The 18,886-nt window shown below is 50.7% G+C and overlaps 1 protein-coding gene across 4 annotated transcripts in view; it reads right to left on the bottom strand.

Annotated features, from left to right (window-relative positions):
- EDC3 (enhancer of mRNA decapping 3) overlaps positions 1 to 18,886 on the bottom strand; it is a 787,882-nt gene that overhangs the window by 35,481 nt on the left and 733,515 nt on the right. For 2 of the 4 annotated variants that reach the window (XM_069624322.1, XM_069624323.1), the window contains exon 7: positions 17,630 to 17,690. The exons of the other annotated variants lie outside the window; for them this stretch is intronic. In XM_069624322.1, the coding sequence (XP_069480423.1) occupies positions 17,630 to 17,690 (61 nt within the window). The remainder of the gene's footprint in view (positions 1 to 17,629; positions 17,691 to 18,886) is intronic. 4 annotated transcript variants of the gene reach the window in all.

Below are 18,886 nucleotides of genomic sequence, written 5' to 3'. Positions count from 1 at the left end.
GCCCTTGCCTCCGCTGCTCCGAAAGGGCGCCCGTCGTCGTTGCAGAACTCCAAGGGCCCGGGCCGTCTCGGTGTCCGCTTTAATGGCCTGAAGGGAATCGTCCACTGTTTTCCCAAACAGGTTGTTCCCATCGAAGGGCATGTCCAGGACTCTGGTCTGAACGTCTTGACGGAAGTCCGCAGCCTTGAGCCATCCACGCCGCCTAAGGCAAACGCCGTTGCCCAACTGGCGGAACCCAGTGTCGGCGATGTCCGTCGCAACGGTAATGGCGTGGGCCGAAGCCACCTCACCTTCCTGCAGGATCTCCAGGGCCTCTGCCCTCTTGTTGTCCGGCAAGAAGTCCAGTAGGGGAGCCAGTTTGTACCAGAGCTCCCTGTCGTAGCGGGCCACGATAGCCAAGGCGTTGGCCGCTTTAATCGTCGTCGCCGCAGACGAGATGACTCTGCGTCCCATAGCGTCCAATTTCTTTCCCTCGCCGTCCGGTGGGAAAGTCGATGTGGAGGCCGCACCCCCCCCCGCTTTTTTCCTGGCCGCCGCGGAGACGACGGAATCCGGGGTAGGCTGCGGTACTTCTTCTCGTACCGGTCTCTTCTAGCTGGCGTCGTGGAAGGGTTCTTGAGGAGGGTGAGGCTCTCATCCCAAATGTCGTCCAATAGAGGCACTGAGAGGACCGTCTTCCTCTTGGCCTCGTGCCGCTGATAAAGGAAACCTTCCTTCTTCTTCTCCTCAGGGCAGAGTTGGAAAAGCTCGGATGCCCTGGTGATCATGGAGTGGAACGATCCAATCTCGTCGGGCGGAGAAGCCCTGGTGGGAGGCGACGACGGTACATCCTCGTCGTATACCTCGTCGTCCGTACCCGTCGCTGCCGTGTCAGTCCCCGTATCATCCCCTCGGGTGGACGGGGAGGAGGGCTGGAAGGGGCGCGACGGCTGAAAAGGAGGCGGAGGGTGGATCCTTCTTTTCTTGGTAGGGGGAACACCAGAAGGTCCCGGTTCTGGGTCCCCCGACGGGAGAGGTTCCGTCGGCAACGGTAGTCTCGTCCTTATCTCTGAGCATAAGGACTGTATAGCCAACAAAATGGCCGCCGAGTTGTCTCGCGGCGCTGGCAGAGGGGAATCCGACGGGCGATCAGGGGCCCCGTAGGTACCCTCGACGATGTCGTCGTCACCTGCGTCGGGATCCATCCCGACGGGCCGGTCTTCTTCCACGCCGAGGCCGTGGCTTAAGACTTCGACCAGCTCCTCCTCCGAGGTTGAGGCTGAATCTACGACGACGCCCTGCCCCCCCTTTTTCTTCCCCACGGGGGATTTCACGGGGGTCCTATCGATGGGCACAAAAGAGGACTCCCTCCGAGGTGGCAGGGAGACTCTGAGCCCCGAGGTCGCCACCACTGGTGTAGCCTCCACAGGCTGAGCCAGGGCCGCCGCGACAGTATCGATAGAGGGCTTGGCCGGATGGATTAAGGCCTTCACCACCCTAGGTGCGCTCACCGCCTTATCCTTGAGGGGGGGGGACACTGCCTCGCTCCCCCTCCGCCTTCGAGCTCGACCGGGGCCTCTCCAGGAGCTTCGCCGGGTGCTCGGCCTTCCTCTTACCCGACCCAGAGCGTTGGCTCGTGGTTGATGGTGCCGGGGAGGGTGCGCCCTGCCTGGCGCCCGTAGAGCCCGACCGTTCGGCGCTCCCGGTGCCAGCGGACTCGCGGTGCTTGGCCTTATGTTGGACCCCCGTCGCCGGGGCGTCCTCAAAGGTCTTAGAAGACCGCTCGGCTTTCTTCCTCTTCTTCTCGCCGGACGGGCTCTTCCCTTCCAGCCAGTTGGCGAGACGTTGATGGCGGTCCTTCATGGTCCGCTCCGACATGTTGCCGCAAAACGCACAGTCCTTCTCCACGTGCGTCTTGTCCTCATGTAGGCAGTAAAGACAAAAAGAGTGTTCGTCCTCCTTGAAGACGTTCTGCAGCTGGCATCCAGGGCAGACCCTGAACAGCTTTCCGGGCGTCGAGCTTCCCTTCTCCTGGGCCATGACCGGGCCTGAGAAACTTCTGGAGTCCTCCAAAAGCGTAGCTCGACGAAATCTTCACCCTTGAGGGGCGCAGACGAATCCGACACGGGTCCCTGTTGATCGGATGGAGAATCGGTGGAGCTTGAGGCTCTTTTGACCGAAAGAACGAAGTTTTTGAGAAAAAACGTGAAAAAAAATAGCACTAACGCTCGAGAGCAATAGCACGAGGATCCCAACACATGAACGTGCGGTAAAAATCTGAAGATGGCTGCCAGAGGCGGTGCTTAGGTAAAGGGCAGTCATTGGCTGTGGTCAGTATGACGCAGAGACCAGTGATTGGTTATTACTACGAAAGACAGATCAGAAACGAAACTGATACTGGTTTTTTCTTTACCGAGGATTCCCAGCCTGACGACGGGGAATATTCATGAGCATGTGAATCCATGCCAGACCCCATGCTGGAGAACTATAACTCTCCCAAAACCCTCCTGAGGATTAATGGCGCCTTATCTACCCCGATTCCCATGACCTGCGAGACGAGGCAGGGCTGCCCACTGTCAGCCCTTCTATTTGTGCTAACAATGGAACCCTTTGCCCAGAGAGTTAGACGGAATGAGCTCATTAGAGGCCCCCAAGTAGGGCCATCCCAATACAAAATTGCGTTATACGCTGATGACGTCCTGCTGTCGCTCTCAGAACCCATCGTCTCGGCGGAGCACGCCCTGGACGAATTATTGAACTTTGGGAAGGTTACTGGCTTTGTGGTTAGCTTCAACTTCTTCCTGCCTCCAGCAGGAAGAACAAGAAGCACTGTCCAAGCTGTGCCCAATCGCTTGGAAGAAACAATCCATTCCCTACCCGAGAGTCCACATCACGGCGGTCCCGCGAGACACATACCAGGGCAACTTCCCCAGACTGTTCCGGGAACTGGAGGGGGACCTAAAATGCTGGGCCACTCAGGAAATCTCGCTAATGGGTCGGATCACGGCTGCCAAGATGAACCTACTCCCAAGATTCCTTTACGCATGTTCCTCCCTTGCAGTGGCGATCCCGAACGCAGCACTCCAGGATTTGCAGAGGAAAATACTGAAGTTCAAATGGAAAGGCAAAAAGGCCAGAATCCCCCACAAAACGCTCACTGGCAGCTCCAGACTACGGGGAATGGGGGTTCCCAACCTGCAGGCCTGCAGGGCGGCAGCACAACTGGCGCACGTTCGGGCCTGGCAGATAATTTCAGACCGCCCTAGATGGGTAGAACTGGAGCAGGCACAACTCCCGCTCCCCCTCCGATTCCTCCCACACATCCAGCCCGCCCGGACAGAGCACTGGGGCAACCTCCTACAGACCAGCAAGCACACCCTAATCTCCTGGGACTGGGCTCTGAAACAAAAGGGAATCCCAAGAGGCCAAAGCCCCCTCTCCCCAAAGTCCTCTACCCAAACTTCGCGCCAGGGATGTTTCCACATAATTTCCAGAATCGGATAGATGGCGGCCTCGAAACCCTGGAGCAACTGTACGTGGGAAACACTCCTCGCACCTTGGAACAATGTAAGGCCGAGTTCCGACTCCAGGAAAAGGACAGGTTCACCTACTGTCAGCTTCGTCACTGGTGCTCGCATCCCCAGACCCTCCAGGCTGCCACGCGCCCGCTCACCGCCCTGGAACTGACGCTTAGGGATCTTCCAGGCTGGGGCAGGATCTCCTCCCTATATAAACACTTCCTGGAGGACTTCCTAATCTCTAGAACGCAATGCATGGCCCAATGGGAGGCCGACTTGGGCCACCCGATTGATGACCATATCTGGGTGGACATTTGGACGCGCACCCACTCCTCAGCAACGTACATCACCAATAAAGAATGCGCATACAAGCTCTTGTTACGCTGGTACTTCGCCCCCCTCAGATTACACCACATGAACCCACGAGTGAGCACCACCTGCTGGAGGGGATGCTCTCAGCCTGGGTCCTTTTTCCACATGTGGTGGTCGTGTCCAAAGATCCAGCAATTCTGGGAACGTTGCTTGGCGATGATTGAGCAAATTACCAGGCGGGCACTCCCCCTGGAGCCCGAAACAGTTCTCCTGGGGGTCCCAACCCCCGGGATCTACCCCCGCTCAGGGAACAGAGCGAAACTGATAACGCAATGCCTGTTGGCAGGTAAAACTGTTCTAGCCCGCTTTCGAAGTCCCCGGACGGCCCTTGCATAGACCACAGGTGGGGCAAGCTATGGGGCATCCTGATCGCGGAAAAAGTGACCACGGCAATGGCGGGAGTGCTGCACCGCTTCCAGAATGTCTGGGACCCGGTGTTGGACTACGACCAGTGCTTCCCCGCTTTGACATTCAAACCGCTTAATGCACGATAGGCCCTGAAGGATGGGGAACCTACCTGAGTTGCAGGGGCCTCGGCTGTACGCATGGAACGTGAGAACTAGGGGAGGGCTGCTGGAGGTTGGGGTGGTGGTGGGGTATGATCTAAAAGTGAACTGTCATGGGTGTGTTATTCAAGTAATGTCATTGATAATTTGTCCTGCCTTGGTTTGGTTTAAAATAAACGTATTTAAAAAAAAAAAGAATGCATTGTCATATACAAAGCAGGAATGCATGGCAATGACGACACATCATACTGTGGCAATATGGGAATGTGGGGACCGAGATAGTCGAACTCCTGTGTAATTTGAAGTTCACTGGCACCGCAACACGAAGGATATATTGAATGCATGTTTATAGCATGTTGTAGAATGCAGACATACTTGTCCATTGGGAAAAACAAGTGTGTTTCTTTAGTAATGTTGATGTAAAGCTCAAATTATTTTTTGTATATATACCATATGATGGTGGCCATTATGTATCACTCTAGTAGATAGTGAAGGTATATAACATGAAAAAGTTACATTTCAGCATAATGCGAGTATGCATAGAGATTGTAATCAATATCGTATGGTCTAAGAGCCCATATATCTGGTGAGTACAACATACACAGATGAGTGAAGTTTCACAATATTGGATGCATATTTATAGCATGTTGTACAATGCTGACATACCTGTCCATTTGGAACAACGAGTGTGTTTCTATATTAATTTTGATGTAAATTTCAAATTATTATTTTCTTGTACATATACCATATGATGGCCTGTGTGTACCACTTTAGTAGATCGTGAATGGACATAAAACCATGAGAAAAAAGTTGCATTTAAGCATAATGTAAGTATGCATATAGATTGCAGTCAAAATCGTATGATCTAAGAGTGCATATATCCGGTGCATATAACAAACACAGATTAGGGCAAGTAGGATGTATAACTCCAGGCGAAATGATTTGTATGAACATCATCAGGTGGGCCGGCACTATCAACAGGTCACACACTGTGCCCACGCAATATGCAATACAACATTGATTTACGTAGTCTTTCCATGATGTTTACTTCTTGTGGTACGTGCAAGATGAGGACTGCATAGTCAGTCCCATTTCAATGCCCACTTAAGAAATGTTTTTGGTCTCTTAATGTTTACCCAGCGTGTGAGCGCCGCAGTCACGCGTTATGTTTCCAAACACGGAAGCCGCAGGCGTAAGGGAACAGCAGGAAGTATTCCCGTCCTATTTTCTCTTAGTAAGAACTCTTTTCTCTTTAATTCTGAATTGGGTAAATTAATGCCAGCAGAATCACGGTTAAAAATGGATATATGAATACCGTATAGCATCCATGTAAAGACACGAGGGTGATGGTTCACCATTGATACAGGGACCAGGTGCCCATTTTGCCTTATTGTATAGCAATCCATGTATGCGCCCCTAATGATCTATGTTACAGTCATTTAGGTTTGCATTTGGTGCACATTAAAGCTGGTTTTTCCTATTTCAACACAGAAAATTTGTCGCTGGTGCCATCACGGCGATATAAGTTCTGCACAGTTATTTTTTGAATACACAAGGCTATTTTCCATCAACACTAGGACTAAGTGCACAGCTGGACTAATAGTTCCAATGATAATACAGCAAATCTTGTCTGCCTTTTGAAAGATTATGTGGCAGACACAGAGAATGCCTCATTTGTTTTTTTCTATTACAGTGAACTGTTGAAGCAGAGACACCTTATTCATCCAGTGCTGGATAGTTTAGATGAGAAGCTCCTTGGCTCCACAATCACACACAGAGGCTCATTTACTCACCTGTGTTGAGGTAGGAACATGTGTTCCCTTTTCTGTTTGTCTACTTGAAGTGATAGATGCAACACTTATCTTGCACACAACAGTTTATGCCATGCTATATTCAAAATTGCATTTTCCTGCGATTTTCACTTACAAGCATCTATACAACATGCGTAGTTCTTGATGCATTCCAATTGGTTACCTGTCCTTGTTTGGTTCATCTAATCAGGTTAGTGATCCGCAACAATACCCATATTCTCTAGTAACCTAGAGCATACCGACCATTTTTTGACATTGTTGCCCTTTCTCTTTTTAAACTGTAGATTATGAAAATATGGGATTAGAAGATTAAACATCTATTCCAAATTCCTCTGTCCTGAAGAAGGCCTGTTTTCTATCAAAAGGGAAGACCACCGCATGGATGTGGAATATCTCACTCTTGAAGGCAGAAATGCAAAGCGTCAACAACACTTTTGTTTATCCATTGTCTCTCTCTATAAGTGAAAAGGAGGGTGATAATCAACAAGCACCCCACAGGAACGGTGCTAGGTACCCAAAGAAAAGACTGAAGGAACACAGAGACATTATAGAACTCTGAGAAAATGCAACAAACAACTGTGAAGTGTTACCATCACAAATAATCCTAGTCCAGTTAGGTTCAGGCAATAAGTTGATGTGATTCTGTCTTTTGTTACACTGTGTTAAGACACCGCTCTGAAAAAGAGGCTCTTACACCCACTTGAACCTCTATAAAAACAGATGCAAGGGTATGAAAAACTCCATGGTACAATATTGTAGGCCAAAAATGAACTTACCCAGAATGAATGCAATTGTGTATAATGTATATTGATTTGTTTATACGTTTTTGTATATGTGTATGAATTAGTATGTATAGGCAACCAGAGTAATTACCAGAACATCTTTTTGAATAAAACAGGTCTTTTGGATAAGAAACAGGGCTGTTTCTTATGTAAAGTGGTCTGTTTTGGAGCGGCAGCAGTTAGCAACTCTTGAGGTATGTGTTCTGATTGGATCTGACTGATAGTCACAAGAGAAACAGGAGCAGGAGGAAGCTTGTGGTTCACATTTTGTTTCCAAAATGACCATTCCACAAGGTTCTTTGTCCTGTCCTTTGGCCATCTTGTCCCTTTGCCTTCCCCAGGTCGAGCAGACCCGGGTCAGTCCGTATTTGCTCATGCATTCTTCCGTGAAACATCAAGCTTTCGCGGGCTTCTGCATGTCTTGTGTGTGCAGCTCCAGGATGTGGGCTGGACTGTCTACTTCCAATACACATCCTGGGTGCCAGAGAGTCTAGTGTGCTGGGAATGACTGGGACCACAGTGGTCCGGGATTGGTCCACATCTGGTGTGCCTGTATGTGAGCAGATCTCCCATTGGGTCCTCTTCGTTTTGGCGCGAAGGAGATTCTGGATAAGAGAAGGCTCCAAACACCCAAAACAGGTCGATCTCTTGAGTTCTCAGTGAACCTAGGATAGGATCCAAGTATCCTGAAGCTAAGAAGCAGAGTCGAGGAACCACTGGTGACCCACTGGAAGGTTTGGCACCCTGAGCCCGCTGTTGTCCCACAGGATCCCTCTGCATCTGATCGAAGTAGGTGATCTGCAAAGGCACTGGACTCATTTATATAGTGTGAACAACTATTCACAGCACCTTCGTCTTAACCTGCAAGTGAGCCTCTTCAGATGTGTTCCTGGGCAAACCAGCAAACTGACCAGCTTCCGCAGGACCCTTGCTCTGAAACTGCTGACGTTTCGAGTTGGTAGATCATAAGCACTGGGTCCAAGGCCCTCTCCTGCCGAGTTTTGTACACCTAGGTGACCTAGGTCTGGAATTAGGAGAGTACGCCTGAGCCTGAGATCATGCGGTCACTGTGTCACTCAGCTGTGGTGACAAACTTCGCAGATGCCTTGCTGCAGTGCCCCTCTGTGCGCTGAACCCTGCTGCAGTGACACTGGCCTGATCCCTTCACCAGGAGCAGAGAAATTGCCACTGACCTGCCACGGAATCATCACTAACTCAGCCGCTGAACGCCACAGAGCAATTGCTGCATTTGAACCTGCAACCGAAGTGGACTCAACTTTCGAAGTTTGGTCCGGAGTGCGCCTGCGGTCGGTGAGTACTTGCAACCCTTACCGATGGCCCCCAGCGCATCCATCCATTTTTACGCACAAGTATCCCCTGAGGGCCACTCACCTTTCCACAGGTAGCCTGTGCTACCGTCCTATTCCCAACTCCTGGAACCTGTTCTGCCCTCATGGGGAGACCCTGCTTGATTAGTGGGAACCTATTCTTCATCACCTCATCCACCTTCCTGAGTTGCTATAGCCCCTGCAAGAGACCCCGTTTTCGCTCTACCGCACAATCGCGTGCACCAGCATCCGAAAGTACTTTTGAGAGCTAGGCTCCACTCTTCTTAAGGACTGGACTGCCTATTATTTAGGGATTGACGAAGAACTGTATTTGCATTGTTTGCTCCCTTTCTCCATAGGTTGTGGTCTCATTCTGTGCACTATTTCTTTAGGCCACTGGGTAACTGTATATAAGTTTCATAGTAGTGTTGTGTTGGTTTGAGTATTACTGTTGATAATTGCTTTGTGTTCGATTTCAAAGGCCTTGAATAAGTGTATATGTATTTTTGATATATATATATATATATATATATATACACACCTGACTGGGAGTGATGTGTAGTGTCCTTTACTGTGTGCTCATTGTGGGCTTTCAGTCACCCTCACCCATCCTGAGACCTAGTCTTGACGGCCATCAACACTACCTTGATTGGTCTGGCTTGTCCAGAAGGTTACCCTGTTCCAAGAAACTAGGTTGGCCTTCTGAACGACTGCCCACCAGGTCAGAGTTCAGAAATCTTAACCGGTATCTCCCTCTGTTCCCTGGGAGATGTTTAGGGGAGGGATCTTGCTTCCCTGGCGGAGGATTAAGGTAGACTGTACCTTCATCTCGGGTCCAAATGAGTCCTTCTTCTTACTCCTTGCAAAGTTTTCAGATGATCTGATCAGTGAGGGGTCAGCCCTCTTTAAAGCCAAACGGGGCCAAGCGATTGGTACAGGCCAAACCTAACTTAAGTGAGGCAATCCTGGGTCTCCACCAACAATCTTCAGTGATGCTTCAGGTCAGAACCAGGGCGCTTGGCAACAGTCAAAGGAAGGATGACAACATATACTTCTAAGTCTGACCCATCTTCCTGTCTGCTGTACATCAAAGTGTCTCCCTAATTAACTGAGGCCTATGCAGCCTTTGAAGACAACACAGGCCTCCTTTGACGTAGGGGGTTGCAGGCATACTTCCGTCTCCTACAATTCACATACTTCTCTGCTCTGAAAGGAGTGGTTCCAGACAGGACATTCACTGTCCTTTCATACCAAGGAGGGGTGTTGGCACCAAGTTGACACATTGCATTACAAAGAGGTGTTGGCGTCTGGTCTCCATTGTCACTTCCTGCACCCAGACCTTCCCCGAGGCCTGCTAATTAACATTCTTTAGTATTCACCACCACCAGTAAGGTTTGACAATGGAGATGCAAATGCATGGGGCCTTGAAATTCTAATCAGGCTGCTTTTGATGTACCCATGGCTGTCAGGTGTCAGCTACACATGACAGGGGAGGGTGGCGCTGGTAAGCTATGTCCTCCCAGAGTACATTACTATTTTTCTGCTGTGCGGTGAGCGTGGAAAATGTGCGCGAGAATGGCCCCATCATTCATTCTTTTAAACAAACAAAAAAGCCCATGTGAGCGCACTCTTCCCATGCGGATGGCTGAATTCCTCACACATAGTGAGTGCACACAAGCACTATTTACTACCCTACTCTCTACACTGACCTGGACTACGGTCCCCGAAGGAGTTCAACCCACAGCGCTTTGAGATCATACCAATGGTATATAAGGCACTATACACATGCACAATAACTTATCAGTTAACTCATCACATATCGCAGCGTCCTCTTTTGAGGAGACTGAGTACTTCGGCAGGGTACCAAGCGGTCTATCAATTTTTGAGAGTGAACAATACAACACATAATTGCACATTTTTCCTATTGTTATCAGTCCATCTAAAAGAAGTTGTTTTTACAGACAGCGCCTTCAAGTTTAAATCATATGATGTTTTATGGCATTTGGATAGGATTTCTTCCGCCACAGATGAGCTTTTTAAGCAAACATGCAAATATTTTCCAGCCAAATTAAATGTGAAAACACAGTGCATTCCAAAGCATGACAAATTATCTCCCTGCAACAGAGCAGCCCCTTAATGTGTGGCCCAAGAAAATATCTGATTTTTAGGACTGGATGGGCCCTAAATATTGCTATTATGTAAAACAAAGAAAATGGGCTACCAACTTGATGAAGGGACCTATTTACAGAACGCAAGAATGAAAGAAATCCGGGTCTGCGCATGCGCTAAGTGCCCATCCGGACGTGAGCTCTCTCGCTCCCAGCGACATCATCCTACAATATCCTGGTCCCCTGCAGTGGCTAATTAAACGATCTGCAATTCAGTGGCGGAATAGCAGGGCTCTAACCCGAGACCTTCCTGGCGTGAATCAGCACTGGGAAGCTCGAGATCCACTAACCGACTCTGCCGGAGGGACGCCGGCACCGTCTTGCCTGTGTAACTGCGGGTGCACAAAGGAAGTCTCCTGCTGCTGACACTTTGGACGCTGTCTGCATGGACGGCTCCTTGCCCGTGGATTCACGGAGTGCCAGCATATAATTGAAAGCGCTCAGTGGCGCAGTGGATGCCTGCAGGCTCACAGAGGTTGAGCAGCAGCGGAGAGACCTGCAGACTCCCTGGAACGCCCACGGCTATATCCTTGCCCCCCTCACCCCACGCTGTTACTGGAGGGTGGATGGCTCTGCTGGAATCCTGCTTACTAGAGTGGTGGCTCCCCTGAGCCCAGTAGAGGCTTGACCCCACGAAGGACCGCCGGGACGGCGTCAGTGGAGGGACAGAGAGCAGCATGTGCCTTTCTCTGTTTGCGGGCAGAGAATATCCTCAAGCAACCCCTTGTGGTTTGCGGTAGCCCACAGGACATCCTGGAACCTACTGGCTCAGAACCTGGAGACTGGGTGGACCAGAGGGAGGCCCTTCCCCCGCCTGCAGTGCCCAACACTGAGACAGAGTGATGGCCTGGTGTGCCGCTGCAGGGGTATCATGACAGGAGCCCCATCCTGCAAGTGCGCCCTTGGAAGGGCAGCAGACACAAGCTGAGGGGGAGTGGTGATGCTTTCTGCCCCTGCACGAGAGTGGTGGAGGTATTGACTTTGGTGGCTTTGTACACCCTGGGAGAACCGCAAGAAGCCACCACGGAGGGTCAGGCTGTGGGGGGGCCTCCCAACTGGTACAGTGGTGCAACAACCCTAATGGGTTTATAACTGCCTCTGGCGCAAAACAGAGAAGGTGGGGGACAAATGCTGAGAGGCCACCGGAGGGGTGGAAGTGTGGCAGTGGCCAGGGGCGACCCTACTCTTGACACCGGATCAGACCTGGTCCCAGGGCTAGCGTCAGGACCCCATTTCCTCCTAAAATAGACATTTGAAACATTCTGCTTGTAGAGCCCTAGGACTCCAGGGCAGAAACACAATAACGACAAGGACTCTCTCCTCCCCCGCACCACTGCCCCACTGCCCCCCCCAAACATCTACCCATCAGTAGATGCCGCACATCTACCTGGGTCGGCCGGCCAGAGAGTACTGGAACAAGCCGACTTGCTACCCCCATCCATAGTGTGCCGGAGTGGGGTCACTGCACACAATCGCAAGTGCTAACAAGGGACATTGCCATTGCCACTTCGGGGCTCTATCCTGTGCATGATCGACTCGTAGACAGTGGTCTCCCCCATAATACCAGATTTGAGAACACACAATGGTAAAGGACAAGGTCAAACGACAGGCCCTATAGAGCAAAATGGATCACTTCATTGTGAGAGCCCACCAGTGGCCCACGACCCAAGCCTCAGAAACTGCAGACATGAACGATTAGCTGACGTTATGAAGGCCATTGAGGAGTCGAGATTGTCTATGGAGGGCAAGGTAGGGGGCCTGTCCACAGAGGTGTCCTTTCTCCGACAACATCTCCACAACAAGGCCTTGAGGGTGGGAGAGACGGAGTAGAGGATCATGAAACTCTGAAGATACAGCCATACAAATGGAAAAGCAACTGGCCGCAATCACCCAAAAGGTGACCCAACTCGAAAAAGAGTGGAGGATAACGAGGGGCGAGCGCGCCGAAATAATATACGCATCCTTGGGGTCCCATAGAAGGAGGAGCCCAGTGTTGAGCTCTTTCTCAAGCAATGGCTCAACAAACTATTGCCCCTAAAACTTTCCAAGTTTTTCTCAATAGAGTGGGCACACAGAATCCCGACTGGGTGGCCGGTCCCCGGCACGCCACCATGTACAATCATTGTGAGACTCCTGAATTTCCGAGATAGGGATGCCATACTCCAGATGGCCTGAGTCACTGACCCCATCACCTACAACGGCTACTGCATTGGCTTTTATCCGGACTACACCAGAGGTTCAAAGGGCTAAACAGTCTTTTGAATCAGTAAAAAAGAAGCCCCAGTCCTTGTCCATAAAATAGGCACAGTTCTTCCAAGCAGAGCTGAAGGTGCACCATGAGGGTGTCACCCACCTAAAGAGGCATGGGAATGGCTGGAAACCCACCGCTGCAGTCAACAAAAGGGCCACCTGGGGAGAGACCAAGGATTGACTGATCCCCCACCGCAGTTGGACTCCCAAGTCACCGAACCATCAGGACCTCTTCGGACTGGAGACGAGAATGGATGACCACTTATACCGCCACTCAGGTTTCTGTAGTGGACTGACACTGCATGGGGACCCAATACAGGCGGCCGCTGCCTAATGATGTGTGACTTGTATTCGCAGTCGGGGTAAACACCCCCATAATGTTCTATTCTGTGGTTTGGCGTCTTGTTGGCGGACAGTTCGGGCTATAGGTGCTTCAGGTTGGGGGGGGGGAGTGGGGAATACAGGGTGGGTTGCGGGGACTGTTGTTCTTCACAGCAGTCTTCGATTGGTATGAAGCCACGAAGGGGGAAGTTGCAGGTGTTTGTTTATAAAGGTTGTTTTGATTGGTCGCAAAGTTCACTGAAAGGGGTGATTGTGGGGGGTAGACACGTGCCCTGCCGGCCCCAGATATATGAACTCAGTAAGCCTGGGAGCAAGGGGTCGGGCACGGTGCTGGATACTATTAGGGGGTTCTCTGGGGTGGAAACAATTGAAAGGGGGTGAACCCTGCCTGCACCCTGCCAACACCTCCTTTGACACAAATGGCACATGAGGGCCAACTAACCCTGCTCACATGGAATGTTAATGGGCTGGTCTCCAGTATTAAGCGCAGGTTGGTGCTTCACTTCCTGAATAGGCACTCACCCAATATCGCCCTGGTCACCGAGATGCACTTTATGGGCACGGAATGCAGGTTTATTTCGACGATCCAACTACGCAACAGCCTTTCATGCTGGATTCTCTAGTGGGGTAAGGGGAACGATGACCCTCAAATATAAAAGGGTCCCATTCCAGCTTGGGGGGGGGGGTTCAGGCGGATCCGAGGGGGCACTTTGTGGTGGTAACTCGTGACAGGGGGGGGGCACATCTGGGGAATAGTGGCAGTGTATGTGCACCCCCCACTTGCACTTGAACTCCTGAACGACCTCCAAGCAGGAATGCTGGATAAACAAGCAGACTACTGGGTGTGATTTTAACGAGGTGATGGAAGTGGCCAGTGCCTCCGGGCTCTGTGTGCAGTACAAATAAACTAAACAGAACGCACATGGGCACTGCACTAGGAACCCCGACCACGCGACCAAACTAAACTCCTTTGCGATGGCACTTGGGTGGGTGGATGTATGGCGAACATCGCACCCCACAGACCCTGGGTTCTTCTTTTCCTATGCACCCAAGTCTGTCTCGTATAGACTACTTCTTTGTCCCGCAAGACATGACACAGGCTGCTGACAGCTATGTACCTGGCCAGGGGCATCTCGAAACAAACCCAAACCCACCTGGCGTTGCAACGCATACTACCTTCGTGTCCCTGAGGTGGTAGACGGACTCTTCCCAGAATACGGCAGAATATTTCTCCCCGAACGAAGGCTCAGTCGACAGCCCGATAACACTATGGCAGGGCTACAAGGCAGTGCTCCGGGGATAGTCTCTTTCTCTGGTGTGGGCCCACCGCCGGCAACAAACCTGTGAAATCGTTAAGGCAGAGTAAAGTGCAGCTAGGGCTGAAGAGGGGTTCTGGCATCGGGGACAGAAGCTTCACAGGATGCTCTTATTACGGCCCAGGAGGCCCTAAGGAATCTGGCATTCGATAATGCGAGGACTGCTCACTGGGCAGCGCAGTCAGATATATGAAACTGGGACAAAGCAGGGATAAAGATCGCATGGCAGGAAAATCGGGATAGGACCAGGGGGCAGATGCAGGCCATACGAGGGGCCAGGGGGACTTACTCTCTGACGACGATGAGATTGCAGAAGCATTTGCCACCTTTTATGAACGTCTTTACTCCCCTGTGTGGCGTTGCAAGGAACTGAGAGCTCACACTTTCTAGACTCCGTCGCAATCCCCAGGCTCTCAGAGCACCAGCCACACAAATTGGAGGCTGAGATCACAGAGGGGGAGGAGGAGGTGGCGGCCCTGTCCCAACTTCAATCCGGGAAAACTCCAAGACCGAACGGCTTCCCGGTGGAGACCTGGAAGCGACTGGGTGAACTGATAATAGGTCACATGCACCGCATGCTGGTGCGCTCCAGAGGAGAAGGGAAGCTACTCTCTGACGACGATGAGATTGCAGAAGCATTTGCCACCTTTTATGAACGTCTTTACTCCCCTGTGTGGCGTTGCAAGGAACTGAGAGCTCACACTTTCTAGACTCCGTCGCAATCCCCAGGCTCTCAGAGCACCAGCCACACAAATTGGAGGCTGAGATCACAGAGGGGGAGGAGGAGGTGGCGGCCCTGTCCCAACTTCAATCCGGGAAAACTCCAAGACCGAACGGCTTCCCGGTGGAGACCTGGAAGCGACTGGGTGAACTGATAATAGGTCACATGCACCGCATGCTGGTGCGCTCCAGAGGAGAAGGGAAGCTTCACAAAGATCTCAGGCAGGCAGCCATTGTAGTGATCCCGAAACCCAGGAAACTGCCTGAACTCTGCACCTCCTACAGGCCAATATCACTCATCAACGGAGAAGCAAGGTTCTTGCCCACGTCCTAGCCAATAGACGGCTTGGGGTTATACACTACCTGGTGCACCCAGACCAATGTGGATTCATGCCACCCAGATAAACCCGGATGAGTCTACAATCAATTTGCTATTGATCAGGCAGCCTCGATAAACTACCCACTTGCACTCTCGGCTGTTGATTTCGAAAAAGTCAGGATGGGAGGCCTTATGGGATATTATGGACCGCATGGGATTGGGGCCAACTACATGTCCTGGGTTAAGATACTGACTCCCCCCGAAGTAGTGGTTTGGGTTAACGGGATTTCCTCCAGGGCTTTCTTGATTGGGCAGGGAACCTGCTATTCACACTGGCCATAGAGCCGCTCGCAATTATACTTAGGATGTCAGTGGAATGGTTTGGGATTTTTACGGCCGTGGGGAGGGGGAAGACCGGGTTTCGCTCTACGCAGATGATCCGCTTGTCTACATGAGCAATCCCAGGACCTCATTTCTGATAGTAATGATCATCCTCATGAAATATCAAGAATTCTGTGGTCTCAAAGTGAACAACCAGAAAACTGTACTCTTGCTCCCCCCCCTCTATCCCCCAACCACTTGGCTGGGTCGATGCGATCCCATGGCGTTGCCCCTACTCGGTATCCATCCGCAGTTTATCTGCCCCAACTCTGACGACTTCCTTCACTTCAATCTGCAATGGGTGGTGGAAAGATTTTAAATTCTGGTTACCCAACAGCAATCCCTCCCACCGACATTAATGGGCAAAGTGGCCCTCTTTAAAATGCTCTCACTCCCGAGATTCCAGTATGTCCTCCAGAACGCCCCGCTCCATATCCCCCACACGAACTTCGCATCCACAGATGTTATCCCCCGGAGACTCCTCTAGGGAGGCAAACAGCCCTGTATAGCCATAAAAACCCTCTGGCGCTCTGTCTGGGAATGGGGAATAGGTTTACCCTGTCTCCGAACTTACTACTAAGCCGCACAGTTGGGAGTGGTGAATGACTGGCTTCATGGGGATCCTGGGCTCCTACACATAGGGGGTGCGATCAGATGCATGGGCACAATTCCACCTCTTCGAGTGTTGTATGGGACAGAGAGAGAGAAAGATGTCGGATATGCCCACTAGGATACGACAAATCTGCAAAGTCTGGGCAAAAACTCATCATATTGGTTGGGGCGGAAGACCGAGGTTGGCCCAACTCCTTTGGAACAACATGCACATTCCCGAATTCCTGAAAATGGGGCAGTTCACTACGTGGGAGGAGCAAGGAATACAGACCCCAGCTGATGTGATACAGGACGGGCACCTCTTGCCATTTAGTGACATGCAGGACAGGTTTGCACTATCTACTGGGGAGCACTACAGACACCTACAATTAACGCATGCTATCTGAGCCCAGTTCGGTGTGTTGGTCGAGATTCCAAAGTGTTCCCCTTTAGAGGCAAACATTCTCCACGCCAGGATCCTGGCTAAAGTTACATCAACACTCTACCAGGTAATTACCGCTTTTGGGGCCCAGGATCTGTCTCCGCTCTGTGACAAATGGGAGAGGGTGGTGGGCCCGCTGGAGTCGAAAGAATGGGTGGAGGCACTAATGTTCCCAAGGGAGCTTTGCATAGATACTAGACTCTGCTTAATACAGTATATAATGCAGCACCAGGCTTACCACTCTCGTGCTTCAATGATGAGGTGGGGGTAGTGGATAATGGAGTCTGTCTGCGGTGCTTAAGGTTGGAAGGAACCTTCTTCCACAGGATTTGGGACTGTGACATTATACAAGACCTCTGGTGCAGATGCATCTGCAAGATCACTGGGGTTTTGGGGTCTCCAGTCCCGCAGGACCTGAAGATGGTAATACTGGGGGATATGGGGAGAAGTGGAGTATACCAAGTGCGAAAAAATATTCTTCTCTGTGGCACTGGGACCGGGAAAGAGGGTTATAGCCTCCATGTGGGGATCCTCGGATGGACTGAGCCTTAGTCGCTGGAACAAGTAAATGGACTGAATTGCATCCCTTCAGAAACGCATATATAATGCCTTGGGTTGCCCTGAGAAGTTCCTGATGGTCCTGGGGAAATGGACTGGAACTGCGTAACACATGGCACGGGCACGTCCCATGTGATTGGACCCATGGGGCCCGAGACCCCACTACCCCCGCTCCCCTCTTCGATAACCCTTTCTCACCCGTTTCCTCACTTCTCTTCAATGTTTTACAAATGCAATATACTGTACCTATGCAATGCGACCTTGTTTTGGTTATGTTTGTTGTTTGGTTTGTCTACCATGGATCGCCCTGTAAAACAAACAGATTTATTTAAAAACAAAAAATGAAAAAAAAAAAGAATGTAAGAAATCCAATGGTGGTGAAATAACAAACGACAATGGATTTTCAAAGGAAGATGTATTTAGAATTCGATTTTCTATTTGGCCAATAGATGGCAGCGTTGAAATACTTTTAGACTTGAATAGTGGAGTACATTGCTGCACAGAAAACAAGGTTCAGGAATGGTATAAATAGTGGCGTTAAGCCGTCATCACTGACTTCTACAGACCAGCAGTGCCATGGTCCTCTGTGGGAGCCAGGGCCACAGCCCCGCACAGGCAGAATGCATCACTGGACTTCGGGATTGCCTTCTGCTTGACGCTTTCGGCAGTACCACCTCCATACAAGTGATGGTCCAGTGGTGGAAATGGAAAAAATTTATAGGGGGATCACACATGGGCTGCGGTTGGGGTGGAGTTTGAAAATAGTGACGGAGTACCGCAGGGCGGAGTTCTGAGGAGGCAGAGCTGGCAGTTTGACTTCACTTAAAGAAAATGTTCAAAAAAGACACGCTCTAAAGTAGAAAGATGCCAGGTTAGCTCAGCAGGTTGAGAGACCGTTGCTGAGATGTTATATATTCAAAACTGGTTTTAAATCATATGACTTTTTGCAAACAAGTGCTATAAAATGTGTTTGGCCAGGGGATGTGTTGGGCTGGTCGCTTGCTTATATTCAGGGTGGAGGTGGGGGTATTTCTGCCCCTGTAGTGAAAATCACAAGTTGGCACCCATGAATTCGCCGTTTAATTTCCTAAAAACTGCTGTCACCACAACAGAAGAACAAGTTACTTACCAACTGTAATGTTCTTTTGACTGGATGTTCCTCCCACGTATTCCTCATCTTGTGATAATTCGTTACCTCCAGCTTCGCTGCTTCGGAAAAAAAAAAATTCTCGGCAGAGGGCGCTGTGCTCGAGGTCGTGGCGTCGATTGTCCTTCGACGTACTCTGTCGATGTCACCGATGGTATAAATAGCTCGAGCCGCGCCCGTTGCTTCAGTTCTGTTTTTTCGATGAGATATATATATAGGAGGAACAACCAAGCGTGTCCCATGACCGATACATTCTTCGTGAGAGGAAAGTGTAAGAAACGTAAACTGTACTGTGGGGTAGGATGGGAGGGTCGATGAGGAATACGTGGGAGGAACATCCAGTCAAAAGAACGTTA

Source organism: Ambystoma mexicanum, chromosome 11 (genome assembly GCF_040938575.1).
Source record: "Ambystoma mexicanum isolate Mex_15411 chromosome 11, UKY_AmexF1_1, whole genome shotgun sequence".
Taxonomy (NCBI): Eukaryota; Metazoa; Chordata; class Amphibia; order Caudata; family Ambystomatidae; genus Ambystoma; species Ambystoma mexicanum.
Note: the sequence above shows the minus strand (reverse complement) of the source record. Positions and strands in the feature narration are given on the sequence as shown.